The sequence below is a fragment of the Lepisma saccharinum genome, chromosome 18 (genome assembly GCF_977018435.1).
Source record: "Lepisma saccharinum chromosome 18, izLepSacc3.1, whole genome shotgun sequence".
In the NCBI taxonomy this organism is placed as follows: domain Eukaryota; kingdom Metazoa; phylum Arthropoda; class Insecta; order Zygentoma; family Lepismatidae; genus Lepisma; species Lepisma saccharinum.
The window spans coordinates 16603431-16623838 of NC_139246.1; the positions used below are offsets into that span (position 1 = coordinate 16603431).

Consider the following 20408-nt stretch of genomic DNA (forward strand, 5'->3'; position numbering starts at 1 on the left):
AACCATGACTCTTTGTACTTAAGGCTTGACTGGATCTTTGGCAGTCGTAAGGGCGATTTTTTTCAAATTTTCCTCTCTGTTCGAAAAACCGCTGTGACATTCCAAAATCTGAATAATTACATCAGCTTAGAATTCATTCTAGAGAATTGATGTGAATTTTCATGTAGTTTGCTTTCAATAGTTTAATAGACTTACGTAATTGCGAAACTATTGAGAATATCTACATATCAATGAGAGGAAACTACACGAAAATTCACATCAATGCTCTAGAAGGAATTCTAAGGTGATGTAATTATTCAGATTTGGAATGTCACAGCGGTTTTTCGAATGGAGAGGAAAATTTGGAAAAAATCGCCCTGACGGCTGCCGAAGGTTCAGTCAAGCCTTAACAGTACTGTAATGCTAAAGGCAAGGGTTAATTATGCAAGAAAAACCACTAAATTATATGTTCTATTCCAACCAAGTTTTATTATAAAATATTTATGGTTACAGAATACAACAAGATACCTAATCCAACTACTAATTTTTATTAGTTACAATGCCACTTCATATGGTAATAATACTGAAAAAAAATGCACATAATAAAGATAACAAAATCCCATACAAATTTTCTCTTGGAGACTTGTACAAAAGTAATAACAAAGGTCTACGGGTGATGATAAACCATCTAGATCCAGAAGGACATACCAAAAGAACTACAGCACCAATTTCTACTGCATGCACCTCATTACAAAATTTTCAGACTTTGTACCACAAAAAATTCTATGTTCATAAGGGAGAAAGTTGAAAGGCACAACAAGATTTTTAATTTGAAGGCCATAAGCATACATACGAGTTTCGTCCCCTTGTGCATTACACTGGGCAATGTTAGCATTTATGTTATACATGAAGCATAATTTGTTGCTACAAATCTGAGTACAAAATGTTAAAACAGTACTTGTGAACGGAACTCAATGAGACAGAAATAGCACAAAATTTGATAGTAAAGATAGCACAAGATTCAGAATAATGTTTAGCTTGTAAATAAGATTATAAAATGTAGATTGCAAAAGCAATGACATATTTTAAATGTCTCTCTGGATAACTATATTTCAATAAGAATATGCTTCAGAAGATGCCAACCTTAGAAAGATAACACATGAATATGATTATAAAAAATAACAACTGTTTTGTAACATAATATGTTCTGTGGTTACTAAAAATCACAGACATATGAAAACAGCAAATGCTAAATTAATTATTGCTCATGTAGGAAATTTAGATATTTATAAATTTAATGTATTTCAAGTTTTGCCACTTTAAAAAAAAATAATCAGGAGGGGAAGTGTCCATTTCAAGTGGATGGAGGCAGAGGCCACCGAAATTAATAGATCAATTACAAGTAAGTTTCGCAGATATATCTTTAGTAACTCACGTCTTATGTAATTTTTATGTTTTATACTATTAGCAACAAAATATCTAGTGAAAAAGTGATATTACATAATTATATTATCTTATTCATGTTTGGGAAATAAAAGACACGGTAGTGTAATCAATATATGTAATTGAATTATTAACTTCGTCAAGTGCGAAGCAAAACAGGTAAGTGGTTTCAATGATGTTAAAGATATGATTGCAGAAGAATATGGCATATGTTGCTGTACGTCTGATTCCTGCTAGGCTCATCCACTTTTTTAGTGTATCAAACATGATTTTTAGTTAACTTTTTATGAATAAATAAGCCATGGTGCAACAGCCCATGAAGGCCAGGGACTACCTGCGGACTGCCAGTTACGGGATGACATGTGGTCAGCACCACAAACCCTCTAGTCGTTGTAGGTTCCATGACCAAGTTACGCTACTCATTTGTAGCTCCTCAATTTCATCGTGATGGTTGATTGATTTGGTGTTTTAAGTCCACTTTATGCACAGTAAGGCTAATCGGGACTGGACCTACAGTTTAAAGTGGGATCCGAACCACTTGTGCCTCATTGTGATGGTGGGTGGCCACTGGTCCCATACACTTTTTATGGCTTTGTTTTTTTTAAAAAAAAAAACAATAAAAAAAATGCTTTGTAGTGTGGTGGCTGAACTGAGGTGCATGTGATATACGAGACTTGTGTTGCCAATGTTGCTTACTACTAGACAAGCTTGAGGTGAGAAAGTATATGTGGTAAGTTTGGGTATTAACTGTTATCAATATCTTTGTTATCTTACTGCATGGTTTAATTATATTTTGTGAAATACAGAAATACCTCAATGTGTATAGAAATATACTCTCCACGGCACCTATGCAAGTCAAATTATATATTCATGTTGTTTATAAAGTCTGCATCACCACTGTTAAAAGTATTGACTGCAGGCAGGTGCATCGCATTTGGCTCGCAATGTGCAGCATGTGCAACAAACAGAGCAGATAAACTGACTACACCAGCGCTCCTAGTGACACCCAGGAAAACTACAGGAACTAGAAGCCAGCCTAGTAGTGAAGCAACAAGTTCCCAAGTGGATGGCGGCAGGGGCCACCGAAATTAATAGAAGCTTTAATAGTAAGTCTCGCGGATAAAGTCAGTAATTCAATTACATGTATTGATACATTATCTTAGTACAAAACTAAAAATCAAGTGCTTTTCCAATCCTAATCCACATCTTAAGAGTGAAAAAATTAAAATTGTACCTTTCATGGCACTCGTATTAATTTTATTTTGTACCGAAAGTATTCATAGCATTAATTCATATTCATGAAAAAGAAATCTTCAGCAAAAGAAATACGTAATGCAGAAGCACAGGTGAAAATTGTTTAGAACATTATTTTTGTGTGTTTAGAACACCTCAAGGAACTTCTCTTATAATAAATACCTTAACGTGGTTCAACCAGAGGTCAAACCCATGTCTTCGGTATTCTGTACCAATGAGCAACCAACCAATCCTCTGATTTTCCCACAATTTCACACAACTTTCATTCATAACTTTAGTAATTTCAACTTCTTCATTCTTATCTGACCACAAGAATCAAAATTTTGCATGGCAGTAAATTTATAATAGTTTTAAAATAAAAGAGCAGTGTTTTTTTATAGGATGGAGGGGGTGGGGAGCAAGAAAGAGAGAGAGAGAGAGAAAATGAGAGACAGAGAGAGTGAAAAAGAGATGTATACAAAACATGATACAGGAAATCATTTTTATTTATATATTAAAATACACAAGACGATTCTTTTAAAAAGCTCATTTCATCATAACTTGGTCTCCAAAAAGTAACCTCTATCTTTTAAACTTGTTTGAGCAGCATTCTCACAATAATCCTGATGAGATTTTTTTTAATTATTAGCACAGGTTTATTTCAAAATTTGTCACTTCATGTTTCACAAACTAGTTTTCTTGCATGTTTCTTAGAATAGAGTTTCGTTGCCTTGTGTGTTGCAAAATGCAATACTGCACAAAGACTTAGTTCCATGAAGCCAACAAGTTTCCAGAAATCTTTCCTCACTGATGGAATTACCTTACGGTAGAACACCACAGCTGCATAGATCAGTTAATGCACCCAAAAGAGATGTACATTTACATAACTGGAATTTTTTTTACCCAATTTTTAACATTTTTATCAATTCCAAGAGCAGTATGTATTTTTTTAATGCCCTTTACAATATGTAGTGTTCATATTTTTTGATAATGATTGCCTGTTCTTATTACAAATAATTTAATTAATTAATGCTAATATTGCAAATAATGGGGAAAATAATATTACACAATGTTTCATTATCTAATACTTTCCAACAAACCTGCTCTTTTAACACACTGATTTTGGATGTTAAAGAATAAGTTTTGTTAAAAAAAAGAAACAAAATCTATTTTAAGTAAAAATGCAAATATAATTGTCAAAATAATAAATTAATTCTGTTTATGCACTGGGCAAGGACTGAACAACGTACTATTGTGTAAATAATTGTGAAAAAAATACAGCAGAATATGTATACCCATGGTGAGAGATATGAAGTAGGTTACTACAGTCAAGAGCCATTTTGACAAAATAAAACAAGAAATGTAAAAAGTAAACAAACGTTCCACTTATTTCAAAAACAATGCACAAGAAAACCAATTTTGGAAAAAAAAAATGCATAACAGAACACCGCAAAAGTCTTGCAACAAAAAATTACTCTTTATTTCCTAGAATAGTGGCAAAGATAAGCTGCCTGAGATATTGACAAAATAAAATCCTTTAGCACTCATCAAATATTACTGTATGTTCTCCCTTGAGCTGAACTTGAAAGGGTTTGTAATTAAAATATTGCATTCAGAATATTGGCTCTTTTAAATTATTTACCAGTACAATATTTCTATTCAGTCTATACTGACCTTACTTGCTTCAACAAATGCAGGAAATAATCAACACATTACCCTTAACATCATTACACCAAATCAGATATTCAAAACTCATCCTTCTCGAAAGCAAGCTTACAAAATAACACTACTACCATATTCAGAACATAAATAATACACTTATGTATCAAATTTGAAGCCAGTCTGTGGTACCTTACAGACCATTCAAAAATACATTTTCCCCCCTTGTCTTTCTTTCTGCTAGAGAATACATTCAGTAAGACAGCATGCATTTCATTGAGAGACTGAAATAAATATATTCTCCCAAAAACTCCAGTATGCATGTAAATATGTATATAAATTATCCATCACATAACTCCAATGGAAGCCTCACTTATTCACTGATACAGGTACATTTCAATCCTATTTCTCTACCAGGATGGCTCATTTTCAGTCCACCGCACCTCAGTATAAATACAAAATAAAGAACAATGTAATATTACGGAGCATTCCATGCTAAATGAAACCATAATTTCATAAAAACAAGTACACAATATAAAAAAAAAATAGTTTCATTAAATTAAAAAAAATCGAAAAAAAATCATTTTGATTCAGAGAGAGAGTAATCACCTTAAACAGTGGCAAAAATACAAATTTTAATTCATCAGATCATAGCGTATGTCAGCATTTAAAAGCCTTTCGTCTCTTATCAAAAGTTATTTCATTGTTGTCTTCACTGCATTACTAGTAGCTGCTGCAGATGACTATTGCCTGGTAGAAAAGGCAATGCCATACTGTATGTGCATATGATTCTTTTATCTACAAGAACGATTTTATAAAAAAGCCAAGAACTTACGTCTCTGAGCGGTCTTCACAAATCATGGTCTGCCACACTTTGTTCCAGATATTCCCTGTACAAAACTTGCTGCAAAAGAAATACAAAAACTAGTTAATGTTAAAAGAAACATTGAATTTTTTAGCTACAAATTATCTATGACTGAGCAGATACTACTTTGACCTGATATCAATATTTGGTTCCATTTTAAAGTATACAGGGTGCATCAGCATAATCCGGACATATTTCTAGTTGGAAGTTTCCACTAAATTTGACTTCAGCAGTAATTGACTGTTTATGACGAGAGACCAGACGTGGGTAAGTTAGTGAGGTTGAGGTGTAATCAGAGAGCGGCGATTATTGGTTCTTGCACTGGATCTTCGGGTACCTGAGACAGACTGTGTATGACATCGCACACAAGTATGTGGCCTCAGAGAAGTCTCAGGAGAGTTCTGCTAACTCAGAGAGAAAAATTCATTCGGAGAAAATGGCAAGGATCATGTCAGCTGTCCAAAGTGCACAACAGCTTATTTTGGGAGAACAAAGAGCATCGCTTAGGGAATTAGCGACCGCATTGGTGGTGAGTGAGGCCACCATGCATTGCACAGCTAAAGAGAACTTGAGATACACATTCTATGTGATCAAGGTACGACAGATGCTGTGCGCGGACGAAAAGACCAAGAGAGTTATTTGTCGCAACTTGCTTCTGGCCTCCGAATAGCCCAGATTAAAACCCTCTCTACTACTATGTGGGGTCAATTTTTGAAAGGGTTCCTAATAAGTCCAGGCACTCCAACGTGGCATCTCTCCAGGCTGCTATTGAAACAGCAATTGCAGATTAAGACCGAGAACAGCTAAAGAGGGATGCCCGTGCTTCAGGCAGAGAATTGAGGCAGTGATCGAAGAACAAGGGGATTAGGAAGGATTCCTTCAGTGACATATATATGCTTGTTTACAATTGTAAATTTTTGATGAATAAACACTTGTTATAATACACTGAGTGTTTTGTCCAGATTTTTCTGATGCACCCTGTAAATTATAAAATATAGTTTTTAATTGGAACTAGATCATATTAATCTGCCAGACTCTTGTTTTAAAATATTCATAATTTCAAATAAGATAATTATTTAATCAGAAATACACTAATCCCAACAATTCTGTTGCACTCTGCACAATTTCAAAGATATTTACACTATAAAAGTGTATAAAAGTGTGGCATTCTTGCAGCCTAAAATTACCACAAACATGGACCACTTGCATACATTATAGCATTTGCATATGCACTGCCAATATTTTTGTCATCTCAGACACTAATATCACCAAAACCATTGTATGGTCAGACTATAATTACAGGCTACAGGTAAAGAACTTATAATGCAGGAAAAATGTATACCCAAGAAAAGTATTTAATGTTATTTAATGTATTGCGTTAATAGGACCAGAAAAGTGAAATATAAATTCTGGGAAGCAAAATTAAAGCCATTTTTTTTAATGAATTGCATATTAAATCTGTCAGTTCTCCTATTTTGTACAAATTTCAATAAAAAAGTTGAAAGTTTTTCTTGGGAGTCAAATTTCCTGCAAAAAAAAATACCAGTTGAATGAATGTACAACACAAAAAAATGCAAATACTGCTCACCTTTTTATTTTTCACTACATTTTGAACATAGTCCCTTATTTCTACAAAGTTCCTCTTGTGTTTTCTAGATAGTGTAGGTTTTAGACCTAGAGACCATTTCACGGACAAAATCAAGACCACAAACAGGAGCACCAAGAAGAACATTGCTGTCCACTGGTGGCTATCTGGGATGAGAGACCATATCTGCTTTGCTGGGAACTGAAAAAGAAAATGTAACCGGTCAGGAAACAAGTAAAGGAAAGTGTTCAGCATTCAAAACGAAATCAATAAATTGATTATTGATGGACAGATACAAAACTTTTATTTCACTAATAATGATGATGGCTGTAAGGTACAGTGCATTCAATTCAAAACCGGCCCCGAGATACAGATATATGAGTAGCGTAACAGATACCTGAACTACTACAGCAAATGCTGGAAGTGATGTCTTTGTTCTTCGATGCACATATCCACGTTCGTAGAACCTTATGGAGCACTTCTACAGTTACATTGTGAATAGCTTCAATAATGTGATTCTTCAGTTCTTGTAGGGTATGTGGATTCTGCCTGTACACTGTTTGTTTCAAATAACCCCACAAGATGAAATCAGGACTGGTGAGATCTGGGGACCTGGCAGGCCATAGTAATTTAGAAATAATCCTTTAGAAACTGACGGTGACTCACTGAACAATACAGCCTTCCACTGCTACACTCCCTCGACCCTCCCTCCAACCTGCCTCCCCTCTTGCCCCTTCCTTCTTCGCACTCCCTCACTCCCCACTACAAGTATACGTACATACAAGACTGACACAACAACGAAAGATTAGAGACAAATGGGCAAACAATTAAAAATGTACCTCGGGCAGGTTTTAAAATGAATACACTGTACTATGTGCCAAGATAACTTTACTATAGCAATCCAATATAAATTTGCAAATATGCCAGAAAAAATCTGAATGGCACATTCACATCCTTGAAAAAATGTACATAAGCTGGTGACCACAATAGTTTTTGCCTTAGCAAAATAAATGCTTATTTAGATCCTAACTTTACAAAACCAAGGTATATGAATTACAAAATTCCCATAAAAATAATAACAGAATGGCAGGATTGTGCACTAAGTTACAGGTGATTTATAAAAATATTAGATTGATAGTGATAGGGTGCCAATTAGTAAAAATGAGACAATTATCACAACACGTACCTTGTTTTGTCTTTCAAATTTGTCGTGAAAAGGTTAAAACAAGGTTAAAATAATTAAAAACGATCAGAAGCAGAAAAACGTATTGTCCTGTTCATGCTGCTGAAGCAGTCAACCAGTTTTTTCAGCTACATTGGAATGATCAAGGAAGAGTATGTGTTGTAATTTTATCTAATTTGTAATATATTGAGACATGTGGAATGAAATACTACGTACTACTTTTTACATAAGCATAATTTAATAATTCATTCCAGCATATTTCCCCTTACCTAGTAATCAAGAGGTCCCAGGTGCATAATGCACAGTGGTTTGGATTTAACTTTAAACTGACGATGGACCGATACGGAATCTTGGCTGATACCGATAAAGTATCAATATAAAAATTACTAGTATTCTACTGATCCGATGTAAAATTCCAAATGGTTCATTAACCTCCTCAATGAATACATGTTACCAGATGAACCAAGCTTTTACAATGAAAAAGAAGCTGCCTATTTAGGCATTTGCTTTTAAAAAAAAGTACAGAATGAAGATTATATGTTTATGTCCATAAAATATATTTAAGTAGCACAACATTGCACTAAATTGTAAAATATTTATAGATATATCGAATCGGTAAAATTATCGGTAATTTTACCGATATGCTTATATCAGCTGATATCTACAGAGTACCAGTCAATCTGTCCCATCCCTCCTTTAAACTGTAGGTCCAGTCCTGATTAGTCTATCTGAGCCATTCCTAAAATAAATAAATATGTAAGAGAGGACAACCAGGCTTCTGTCCATCCTTTGTTCTTCCTTTAGAATGTTCTCAACTTGAAAAACAATTACAGTTATCTCTGGTAGTGAAGGAGTAAAGTAGCATCTCCCTACGGCCAAGACACGCACAGTGGTTTTTCACTGGGTAACACACAATCATCACATTGAGCCCCACTGCAATTCACCTGGCCTTCAGATCTGAGCCTGCCACTTGTACTTTCCAAGTAGCTTCCCAAATGTCATAATGCTACTGAGTCAACAATGAAATATTTGGATGTCACCGGGAACCGAACCTGGGACAGCTCACATCAAGATTGAGAGTATCAACCACTAAGTCACATGTGAACCTCTATCATGGTTACGACTGGTCTGCAACTCATTTTCCAAACCTTCGAAATTCTCATTTGCTAATAGCAAACCTCTATGTCAAAGTAGATAATGTGGTGCATTGAAAGCCAAGGGTTCTAAGTTCAAACCCTGGCTCTTTCATTGTGCTCCATTTATTTCGTCAAATCTGCTGAGCTGATACCACTTTGAACCGATGCCCCTACTGATACCGACCCTCTTACCAATTCACACCGATAGATATCTATCTATCTCTATCTCTCTCTCAGTATCTCTCTCTAATCAAAATATTGAAATATTAGCAGGTGAGTATTCCATTCCAATTACAAGGAACAGTTTACCAGAGTTTAGCTTCAAATATTCAAGAATTACATCGGCATATTAAACTCTACGTAATTGCATAATACAATGTTCTGCACAATTTTGATGCAAAATGTAAAACTTTGATTGATTGATTTGGTTTATTTTACCTCACATTTCTGTCACTTTTGGCTAATCACGAAGATGAGGATGAGTGATTATATGATGAAATTGATGAAGGCATGTTCACAAACAACATCCATGCCCAGGCTGGCATTTGAACCCAGGACTCCTGGCATCGTAGCATATTGTACTAACTACTCTGCCACGGAGGGCAGCAGAAAAACTTAGAATTTTGCATAATTTCCATGATAATTAAACTCCACAAAAGTGTTACACAGCACTTTCACAGACCCAATGAAAGACCAAAATGTCGAAAAATATTGACTGGTAAGTAAAATCCAATCGATACTTTCCGGTACCAATCTGCATCAGTTTTGTCTCAGCCTTGGTCAATTTATCATCACAATTAAACATTACAAAAAAGTAACACAAAAATTAATGCAATAGAAGAGAAATTACTTAACCCCACCCCAATTTGAAATCACAAATTACATTGCTTCCATGTATTCATGTGACGTAATGGGATGGAATAGCATGAAGATGATAAAACAGCGGTTCTTGAACTTTCCTAGACCGTGGGCCACCTTCAGAGATCACTTGCCTTCGCGGACCCCCAAGAATTAACTCAAAGTTTAAATTTGCATCATTAAAGAGTAAATGCTCTTGTCTTAGTTTTTTTCCGAATCTTTATGGAACACTGGGAGGCTATTGCGAACCCCCTGAGAGGACCACAGTTGAAGAACCGCCGTGATAAAAAGAAGCTGCATAAAAACACATTCAACTCACCATATACGAATAGAGCTGCTCCGTTCCGGATTTACCAAATATAGAATGCATCAGTGAGTATGGAACACATGTTGCAAGGAAATACAAGATCAGCATGAGAGGGAATATAGCAGCCACACCGATTAGAACCATTGCTGAAAACCAAAAGAAGAATGTCTTGCTTTAAAATATATATTTTTCTACACAACTAATCAATTTGTACATCAATGTGACATTCCTTGGAAATGTTTCAAACCAACAGTTCTCATTCTACATCAGGACTAGTTATGTTTATTAGAGCTATATGGTTTTCTAGAATATTTGGACTCTGAAAAAGTATCAGCTGGTATTGGTGATCAAATTTCAATTGATTCTTTCTGATACCAATGATCGATCAGCCCTATTTTCTACTCTTGACCTCTACATATTACATTTTTTAAAGTTACAAACTGGTTTTCTATTTGTTTTTGAAGGATCCACATGAACCGTTATAAATAGAGGCATGAATATTTTGTTTTTGACGAAAAAACTAAATTTCAAAAACACATTGTAGTGTTAATTTTTCATGTTTTTGAAAGGTGAGAGATGCAATTTGCTACAATGTTTTGTCACGAAATAAGGCGAAATAAAATGTGAAATAGACTTTTAAACACGAAATTTAGAGTTTATTTACCGACGCGACTCCTTTTCAGGTCTGAATTATCCTGCAAGTTATGCAATTCACGGAAAATTGACTAATTCCGCTGTTAATATTGGAGAGGCAAAAATGGGCTCCTTTACACAGAAATAAACTTAATACTCTGATAACTACATAAATGTGCTATTAGAAGTGAAATGTTAATTTTGTGTAATAAGTGTAGTTTTCAAATTATATTCACAATTCAAAAAGCAGAATGTCTTTTTATATACCACTTTTCGTCCGATTTTTCACCGCTATAACACCGAAAATTGTATTTTATTTACCGCTTTTGAACCTGAAATTGACTGTTTTTGTACTGAAATTTGTTTTTTTTTTATTTACGAAAATTATGTGTCTCTAGTTATAAACCGTAATTAGGATCTTAATAAACAGATTACATTGTAAGACAGCAAGGATAAAATTTTTATTAACAATTATATATTTTCCATAAAATCTATGCATGTTTAAGGTTATGTATGTTAATCAACAAAACAACATGTTTTAGAAAAACTTCCAGAACTTCTTTCTTCAAAGATTAAATTATATTTTCCCCCGAAGATTTAGTTTACTTCGCTTTCTGCCACTTTTGGCTGATTACGAAGATGATGATGAGTAATGATATGATGAAACTGATGAAGAGACACTCACAAACACCCATGCCCAGTCCGGGATTCGAACCCGGGACCCCTGACATCGTAGCAGGCTGTGCTAACCCCTCCACTACAAAGGACGACAGATTTACATATGCTCTAATCAAATCATTACAATAAGAAAGTAAGTCTTGAAGGTTTCCTGGTGACGAATGGTGAAAAAATTCTGCCAGGCTATCGAGCAGGTGAGTTGTGGAAAAGATTCGAAGCTTTCAAGAGCTAACATCACTCTCATCTTTACCCTTCAGGGCACAAAATTAATGAAAACTACATAATTTCAAGGTTGTACAAATTTCAGAATAATGTGCACATTACACATCTGCATACTGATTGAAGCACTGGGGCTATTTCCAAAGTGTCGATGGCTGCGTAGGAACAACATTTTCTTCAGAAGGTTGTCCAAGTGGTGAAGCTGTGAACTGCTGTAAATTCATGGAGGATTCCTACTCATTTTGCACAACAAAATTCCTTAATTTTCACAGGGGTTTCCAGGTATTATAAATAACTGCCTTCAACTTTGTATATTAATCAAATGAAACAAATGTAATCAACATTGTTGAAAATAAATGAAAGATCATTTTTAAGCGAAATATACTCCCCCCCCAAATAAACCAGTTGGGAGGATTTTGAGTTTCAGTTTTCAGTTTCCAATCCTATCAAACAAAATTTTTACTTTAGACTTTTCCAGATTTTTTAATGTTTTTACAAAATTCACTGGCTTTTCAACATTTTCCAGATCAGTTGAAACCATGCAGTAATTACGAATCACCCTATAACTAGGGCCACATACTTATGATCAAGATTTCAGTATAAAAAATCAGGCATATTTTGTGATCAAAAGCAGTATATAAAATGGTATTTCGGTGTTAAAATGCTGAATATAATCATTCATTTGATTTAAAAACTATACTTGTTACTCAAAATAAATGCTTTCCTCCTAATAACACATTTATTATTAGAGTACTTTATCCTTGTGTAAAGGAGTCCATTTTTGCAGCAAAATTAATCAAATTTCCATGATTTTCATTAAATCTCAGGAAAATTGAGACTTCAGAAAGTGTTGCATTGGTAAATAAAAATAAATATCTCTCATTTTGCAGTTCATTTGACATCATTCTGTGATAAAACATGATAGGAAAAATGTGCCTCACACCTTTCAAAAAACACAAAAAACTAAATTTACAGTGCGTTATTTCACACAGTGTTTCTGTCAAAAACTAAATATGCATGTCCCTACCTAATACTACGAAGTGGGGCAGAAACAATTAGACGATTTACATCCCTGAGTAGAGCAGTTTAAAGCCTTCAGTCATCATGCAGCGTTGGTCAGAAGAGCATCGAGCGTTTACTATGGAAAGTTCTTTAGAAACAATGACTCCACTACTGTAACTCAGCATGTCTTGCGGCGACATTTTAACATCGGAAGGAACAGAAAGGTTCCGACATGCCAAACTCTACTGAATTTAGTTACACGATTCAGGACTACTGCATTCATTGTCAGCAACACGTCTTGTGGTCTCCATTCCTTATGATGTCAAAATTTTGATGAACAACATGCTATTACAGTAGCGAAGTCATTGTTTCTAAAGAAAATTCCACAGCTAACGTTTGCTCTTTTGACCAATGTTGTATGACAACTGAATGCTTTAAACTGATCTACTCAGCCACCTACAAAGATGTGCCAAATTTAAATAGTCTAATTGTTTTTGCCCCACTCGGCATATCACTATATTATTAACGAAATGACTCACCTCTTCCTGATGTTTTAAAGTTGTAGTCCCTTGCTGCATCGTCAACGGCAAGCTTCTCGTCCACCAGTACAGCAATCTTCTCACAGTCTCTCTCCAAGGCATTCAGTGTATTTTGAACTGTTTGATTGATTGTTCGCTCTATGTCTTTGCAAACATCCTCTACTTGGTTTACACACCTTGAACCTTGCTGGAAGAGAGTATTCATTGCATTTCAACATTTATATGAAATTTATAAATTACAACGGAACCCCAATTTTATGTTTTTCACATTACACATTACAATTTCCAAAGTAGTAACATATAATTTTTTTTCTAGATTTGATATTTTCTGGTGTTTCATTACCTTGGTCCCCCTGAAAAATGTAAAATCGAGGTTCGACTGCATGTATTGATTATTTCTTGGGCTAAACTGATATCCTTGGTATCAATATCGGAAAGTACTGGTGCAAAATTAATCAGCAATACTGGCTGATATTCCCAGTGACTCAAAGAGTAAGGAAAGTGCTGTGTAACATTTCTGTGACACCTACATATCATGTAAAATATGCAAACTTTGCAATTTACTTTTTTTTTTTGCAAAAGTACTTTGTGGAAAAGGTTGATTTTGTTATTAACTAATGATTGATTGGGGAAAATCTAACAATCTTGAATTTATTGTTATAAATAAATACCAGAAGTTGTGGCAAAAAAAAAAATAGCAAAAAATGGCAGGCAAAATGGCAATTGTTGTGGTAATATGCAAAATATAGCATTTTGCAGCAACTTCAGGTCATGTTATAAATGTGGAGGTGTCCTAGCGATGCCTAGCAAAGCCCAAGCCTCCTACCTCTCTCTATTTATCATCTATCATCAAAACAAGCCCAATACTGTCAGTAGCAGTATTACTCAAAGCAGTGTTTGTTGATCTACATCACTTTGTTATTTTATCAGGAATGAGCAAACGTCACTTTAACTGACACCTAAACTCGTGTCGACACTCTTACTGATACCAATACAGATGCTTGAAAATCGTAGCAAATGAAACTGCTAAATTCAAAATATTCAGGAATTCCAGAATATTAAACTTTTAAGTAAACACAAAATACAAAAAATATTGGTGTAAATTCAATGCAAACTTCGAATTTTGCATAATTTCCAGTGTAATTATACTTCGCAAAATTGGCATTTGGCATTTTTGCAGATCCTGCGAAATACCACAATGCCAGGAAAGCATTGGCTGATATTGGTAAATAAAATCTAACACCAATACTTTCAAATACAATTACAACTAGTATTTGTCAATACAGATATAGCCCTATCTTTTATGAATATGAATGCATAATTTCTAAGCCTTTGTTTTGCAAAGTTCATGTCTAAATACACAGTCTCTTTTCCAAAGGTAAAACCATTATAGTCACTTGCGTAAATATTGAGGATGTGAGTTAACCATTCAGGTCTTTCATACATTTCACTGTTTATTATATATATATATATATATATATATATATATATATATATATATATATATATATATATATATATATATATATAATAATAATAATAATAAAAAACTATAAAAGTGAAATAGCCATTTCCAATGACTTTTCACTTTGTAACGAAACGTTTTGCGACACAGAAAGCAGAAATCAAGCATGCACCTCCTGTCTCACAATGTGCACCAGCGGTTTTTGTAGGGCGAGAAATAATAGAAAATAACTTCATGAGCGCTGCAAATCCAGAACATAATTTTGATCTTGCTCTTCTACTACAGAATAAACAAGGTGGTTGCAGAAGTGAAAGCATTGGGATGCTGAAAACAGTGGACGGAAAAGGGGGAGGTGGAATGGGTTGGAACTCATTGAATAGGTATGATGTCATTTGCTCTTGATCACCATAGCAACAGCTTTATGACTAGATACCAGATTTTAAAGGTAAGTCCTTTTTAATTTTTCAACACGAATCATGGAATAAATAACAACAGTGTTGATAATTACAAAGGTTGTCGCAGAGAAGGCGAGACAGATTTTTTCCTGGCTTTGCAACACTGCCTATGGTTTCGGCACTAGTCACGTGGTGTAGGATGACTCATTCTGTTTCCGTAGCAAGTTGTCACATGTTGCGAAACCACGTTAGTGAGCAGCTGTGTTGATTTACGTGGAACATTTTTAGTTTACCTCTCCAGGTTTTTGTGTATAACATTGCCTTTCGCGATGAGTATTCAAGATGAACAGCGATATGCCATAAAATTTTGTTGGCGTTCAGGGAAAAGTGCTGCGGAAACATGCAATATTTCAACAGGCATGCACAAGTTGTTCGAAGATGGGTGTGAATCAGGTGCTTTGCTTCCGCATCCTGGACAAAAACCATCCGTCATTAACGAGATGCTAATGAATACTGTTGCAGCAATTATTCGTGAAGATAGGCATATGGACGCTTGCTTAGCTGTCTACTTGATACGGCTGATTCTGAATAAAAATTTTGTGGTTTGTAATTTTTTTTGTTTCATTTTAATGATTCTTGGAGGGCTCCATGTACATGCTTGTCTTTTAACTGCTACGCAGTCATGACTTTTTGACCTATTGCGCTCATTTTGGTCTCAATCGGCAGCTAATGAACCAAATTTTCACCCTAGTGCATTTGCTAGCCAATGGAGGTCGCTGTTTTCCTATACAGGAATTAGTCTCACCTTCTCTGCGACAGCCTTTGTATCTTCCACCAACAAGATTACAAGATTACATGGTTTTGACATCCCTTTTTCAGCCCAGATTCACGCTTTTCCCTTTTTTAAATATATTTTCCTCTGGTCCCTTTATTGACTACTTTTTCAGCCTACATTATTCCTTTTTCCCCCCTTCTTAAAAAACATCTTCCTTGGTCCCTTTACTGATGATATCAAATATTTTGTACGACTATTTCCCTGAACAAAACATTCAACAATTGTCTATTTGGTGCAGCTTAGAGGAAAGAAAGAACAAGCACCTTCTACCTTCCCTTCCCTCTGAGAGTGTTGGGAGTACGTTGCAGCGATTGTTGAAACAATGAGATCTGGGCTTACGCTGCAACAAATGCATTGTAAGTGGCACGCCTGTTGGGTTTAAAGTATACTTACCTGCTACATTTATATATTTATTGTGGAGTTTTTTAGAATAGTTTTAACTTAACTGTGTGACAGTGACAACAGTATTGAGTGTTAGTAAAATGGTGAAACCAGGTACAAGTGGCAGCAAGCTATGGAATGCGGGAAGCTGTTTCAAGGAAGATTTCACCTAAACGGATAATAAATTTATTCCCTGTACTTTACCTTCAAAAAAAGAAAACGAAAAAGAAATATAGTTTATTGTTGCAGTTCACTAAGAATATTATTTTAAATGAAAGCACAATATATACCATTCATATATAAAAAGGGATACAATAATATGAAATTTAATGTATCCCTTTTTATATATGAATGTTATTGTGTTTTATTTAAAATAGTATTTTTAGTGGAGTGCAAAAAAACTATAGTCCTTTTTCTCACTTTGGTAAATTTCTTGTATCGGACAAACAGATTTCTTCAAATTTACAGGAGAAATTCCTTACCGAATGGAGTTTCTTTATAGTTGTGGAAGTTCGGGGAAGTGTTTTCTCGCATCGTTCATTGAATTTTGCCGGTAAATCATCTATTTTTCGATATAAATGTGTGACCGATGCACGGAAGCTGTTGCATCCATTTCCTTCCAGCCGGATGTTGCCTGTGTGTGATGACGTAATCACGGTCAATACCGGTCAGTGTTTCCAAACACGTGTTTTTGTAACTGAAGAAGGTACATTTCCGCTAATGGTTTGTAGGGCTATGTGTCAATGTTTCGTGGGGCTATGCCAGAATGGTGTGTGGGGCTACGCATTTTTTTTTCTAAACCAATTTTTAACTATTGTAACCTAAACGTGATCCTAACTAACCTAACCTTACCGGAAATGGTTCGTGGGGCTATGTATCAATGGTTCGTGGGGCTATGCGTCAATGGTCTGTGGGGCTACATAGGTATTTTTGGGTGCAGTGGGGTGGAAACACTGCATGCTGAGTACGGTAGTGAAAATGTGACTGCCATTTTGCGTGTTACCGAAGGCAAAAAAAAACTAAGAAAACTTACTCCATATGTCGCAAATACAGCTTATTTCCGTGAAATAAGTGAAATGCCACCTTCAACAATGTTTCTCAATGCAGAATACGTAAGTACGAATATTGAAATTAAAAGAACTAGCAAATTTCAGCCGTTTGTCCGATACAAGAAATTTACCCTCCCTTATTTTGGCAATAATTTTCCCTTTAAAATCCGGTCTCTAAGAAAGCCATTTCTTGAACCTGAATTGTACTGCGCATTATATATGAGATATAATTGTTTGTTGCTTTTTCTCATCAACAACCAGAGTGGGTATTATACACGCACATGCATTATACACGAGTAAATATGTTAGGTACCTGCAGGCTTATTTGCATTGGTCGTTTCATGATCTTGTGACCAAAGGTTACAGGTTCAGGTCCCAACCTAGACACGCGTGTCTCTTTCATCATGAATTTCATCTAATCAACATTCTACCTCATCAAAAGGATTAGCCAAAAGCAAAACAAAAACTATGAAAAATAAGAAACATACAAGTATAACTACAATAGAGCCTTTTTTACTATTCACCGGGAAAGCTACATTAAATTGGTCTTTGTCATGCAAAAGATACCTTATTCAAAGTTGGGATGTAAATTGTAGGCATATCAAATCCTGTTCGATTCAATCCTGGACGTTTGCAAAGCTCTTGTACTATCTGCATCATCACACTGCAATTACGAAAATAAGAATCTATATTCACTATCAAGAAGCAAACAAAAATATACATACAAAAACTTATTACACACACACAAATAATTAATTACATTTTAGATACTAATACAGAAATTACATTAGAACAATATTAGCATATTGAAAAAAATTAAGTCGATTAATAGGTGTTCAATTACAAGTTTTTGAGATAAATTATGTTTATGTATCACATTTTCCACTTCCAGAAACATGAAACTCCCTTAGGGTGGTTGGTAATGAATTATGGAAACAACTAGCACTCAATGATTAGTTACTTAATAAACAGTATGTTATATACGGAATCATATTATATTGCAAGACTACACTTGGCTACAATCATTCATGCAAAGCAATTTTTTCATTTAAATGGAAAATGAAATGAGCAGATGGTAATTTTATTCATCTGAATCACCAAGATAGTTCTAAGGTGTAAAGCATGCAATTTTACAACAAAAGTTCCAATTTGAAAAACACTACATTTTGTTCATGATTTTAAAGTAAGTACAGGCATTCTTTACTGATAAGACTGAGAGTCAAAATTCCAAGGTTAGATTTGATTGATTGGGTTTATTTTAATTTTCTTTTCTGCCACTTTCGGCTAATCATGAAGATGAGGATGAGTGATGATATGATGAAATTGACGAATGGAAATTCACAAACACCCATGCCCAGGCTGGGGGATTTGAACCTGGGAACCCTGGTGTCATAGTGCAATATACTAACGACTCTGCCATGGAGGCCAGTTCAAAAATTCCCAGAGTAGCTCCATTCTAGTATGTTTATAATAGAGAGAGTGGAAGCTTCGTAAAACATTTGAATCCTAATTATCCTCAAAAACTGGGATTCATATAAATATCACCAAAATCTAAGTTATGATTTAGCAAGGGAAACCCACGAGAATTTCAATTTCCAAAATGTTTTCTCCAATTTCTGATACTGATCTTGAAACAGCCACTGAAACAATCAATACAATCGAATTGGTTGATTATACTTTGCTTTTCTGCCATTTGTGGCTTATGGGTGAAAGGACAAAACCAAACATATATAGATGAAACAACACGACCTCATGGGGGGATTATTCTGGTTATGAGTCCGGATGCCAGAGCCTCACAAGTCTGCAAACTGCAGCCCGGGTTGCACTATGTGGAAGAGAGATTGATATTTGGGTGTCTCTAGAAAGAGTCATCCCTTACACCCCCACATTCGTTGAAGAATGAGTTACTTACATTTTGTTTATTTTACATCACTTTTCTATCTTTAGCTCAGTTACATTGTTGCGAAAGATGCTTATGTGAAACAGATGATGGGACGAACACAACGACCCATTCATCCCTTGCTCAGGATTCAAACCTAGGTTGTTAGAGAGCTTTCTGACAAGATACAATCAACATGGGGGTTTCAGCTGACGTGACATGGTCCTCTTCAGTCTGTAGAGGAGCATTAACTGTGACAGTCACAGGCAACATGATGTACATACACTATTGATAAAATGGCTAACTCTAGGGACAAGTGGTATGTGCAACTTGTCGGGTCACTGCAGTATGAAAGGTTGTGGCTTCTCACTTTGGTCTGAAAGCTCCCTTAAAGAAACCACACAGTTACAAAGGATTGCTTCTAGAATTAATTGCCTAGTCTATTGCACGCTTATGCTCTCGTGGACATGCTGTGGATATATTTTTTTACGTAAGATCCTAAATAGAACATATTAATGTTTCACTCCATGATTTGTTCTTACAAATATCTCGATACTTTTCTAAGAGTAACTTCCAGTCATTCAAACCAATACAATACAATTTGAAACCACATAAAAATATTTACTCCTATTCATTTTTGCTGACAAACTTCAAAATAATTGTGCACTAAGTAATGCACAATTTTTATGTCATCTTATTATTATTTTGTCTTTTCCTATAACGGTTTATTTCTCAAGTATTGTTTTCTATCCAGTATAATATGGAAAAATTAATAAATAATTTGTAAAATAATCACATGAATGAATTTAGTCAGTTTTTCTCTCTCTCGCTTTTCTTGTAAAGAATACCTGCACAGAAAGATCAATGCAATCCTATAAATGCAGAAAAGGTACAAAAATAACACAAATTTGCATGCAATATGGGGCAATTCTTCTATTACTCATCATAAGAATCTCAGCATGTGGCTATAAAGCTTTCCTGCACAGCCTCAAGGAAGTATTAAAATGTCGGCTACAAAAGGCATAAATACATGAATAATAAAGAAAATTTGCACTGGCAATATATACAAGGGGCATTCAAACCAA

General features: G+C 35.0%; 1 protein-coding gene across 1 annotated transcript in view; it reads right to left on the bottom strand.

The window, feature by feature from the left end:
* Positions 1 to 454: 454 nt before the first annotated feature.
* The window catches only part of LOC146002419 (sarcalumenin-like), a 110558-nt gene continuing 90604 nt past the window's right edge, over positions 455 to 20408 (bottom strand). The window contains exons 8-12 of the mRNA XM_083140241.1: positions 18012 to 18108; positions 13320 to 13506; positions 10261 to 10394; positions 6768 to 6965; positions 455 to 5218 (exon numbers count right to left, since the gene is read on the bottom strand). Of these exons, the coding sequence (XP_082996367.1) occupies positions 5165 to 5218; positions 6768 to 6965; positions 10261 to 10394; positions 13320 to 13506; positions 18012 to 18108 (670 nt within the window). The 3' untranslated portion in view covers positions 455 to 5164. The remainder of the gene's footprint in view (positions 5219 to 6767; positions 6966 to 10260; positions 10395 to 13319; positions 13507 to 18011; positions 18109 to 20408) is intronic.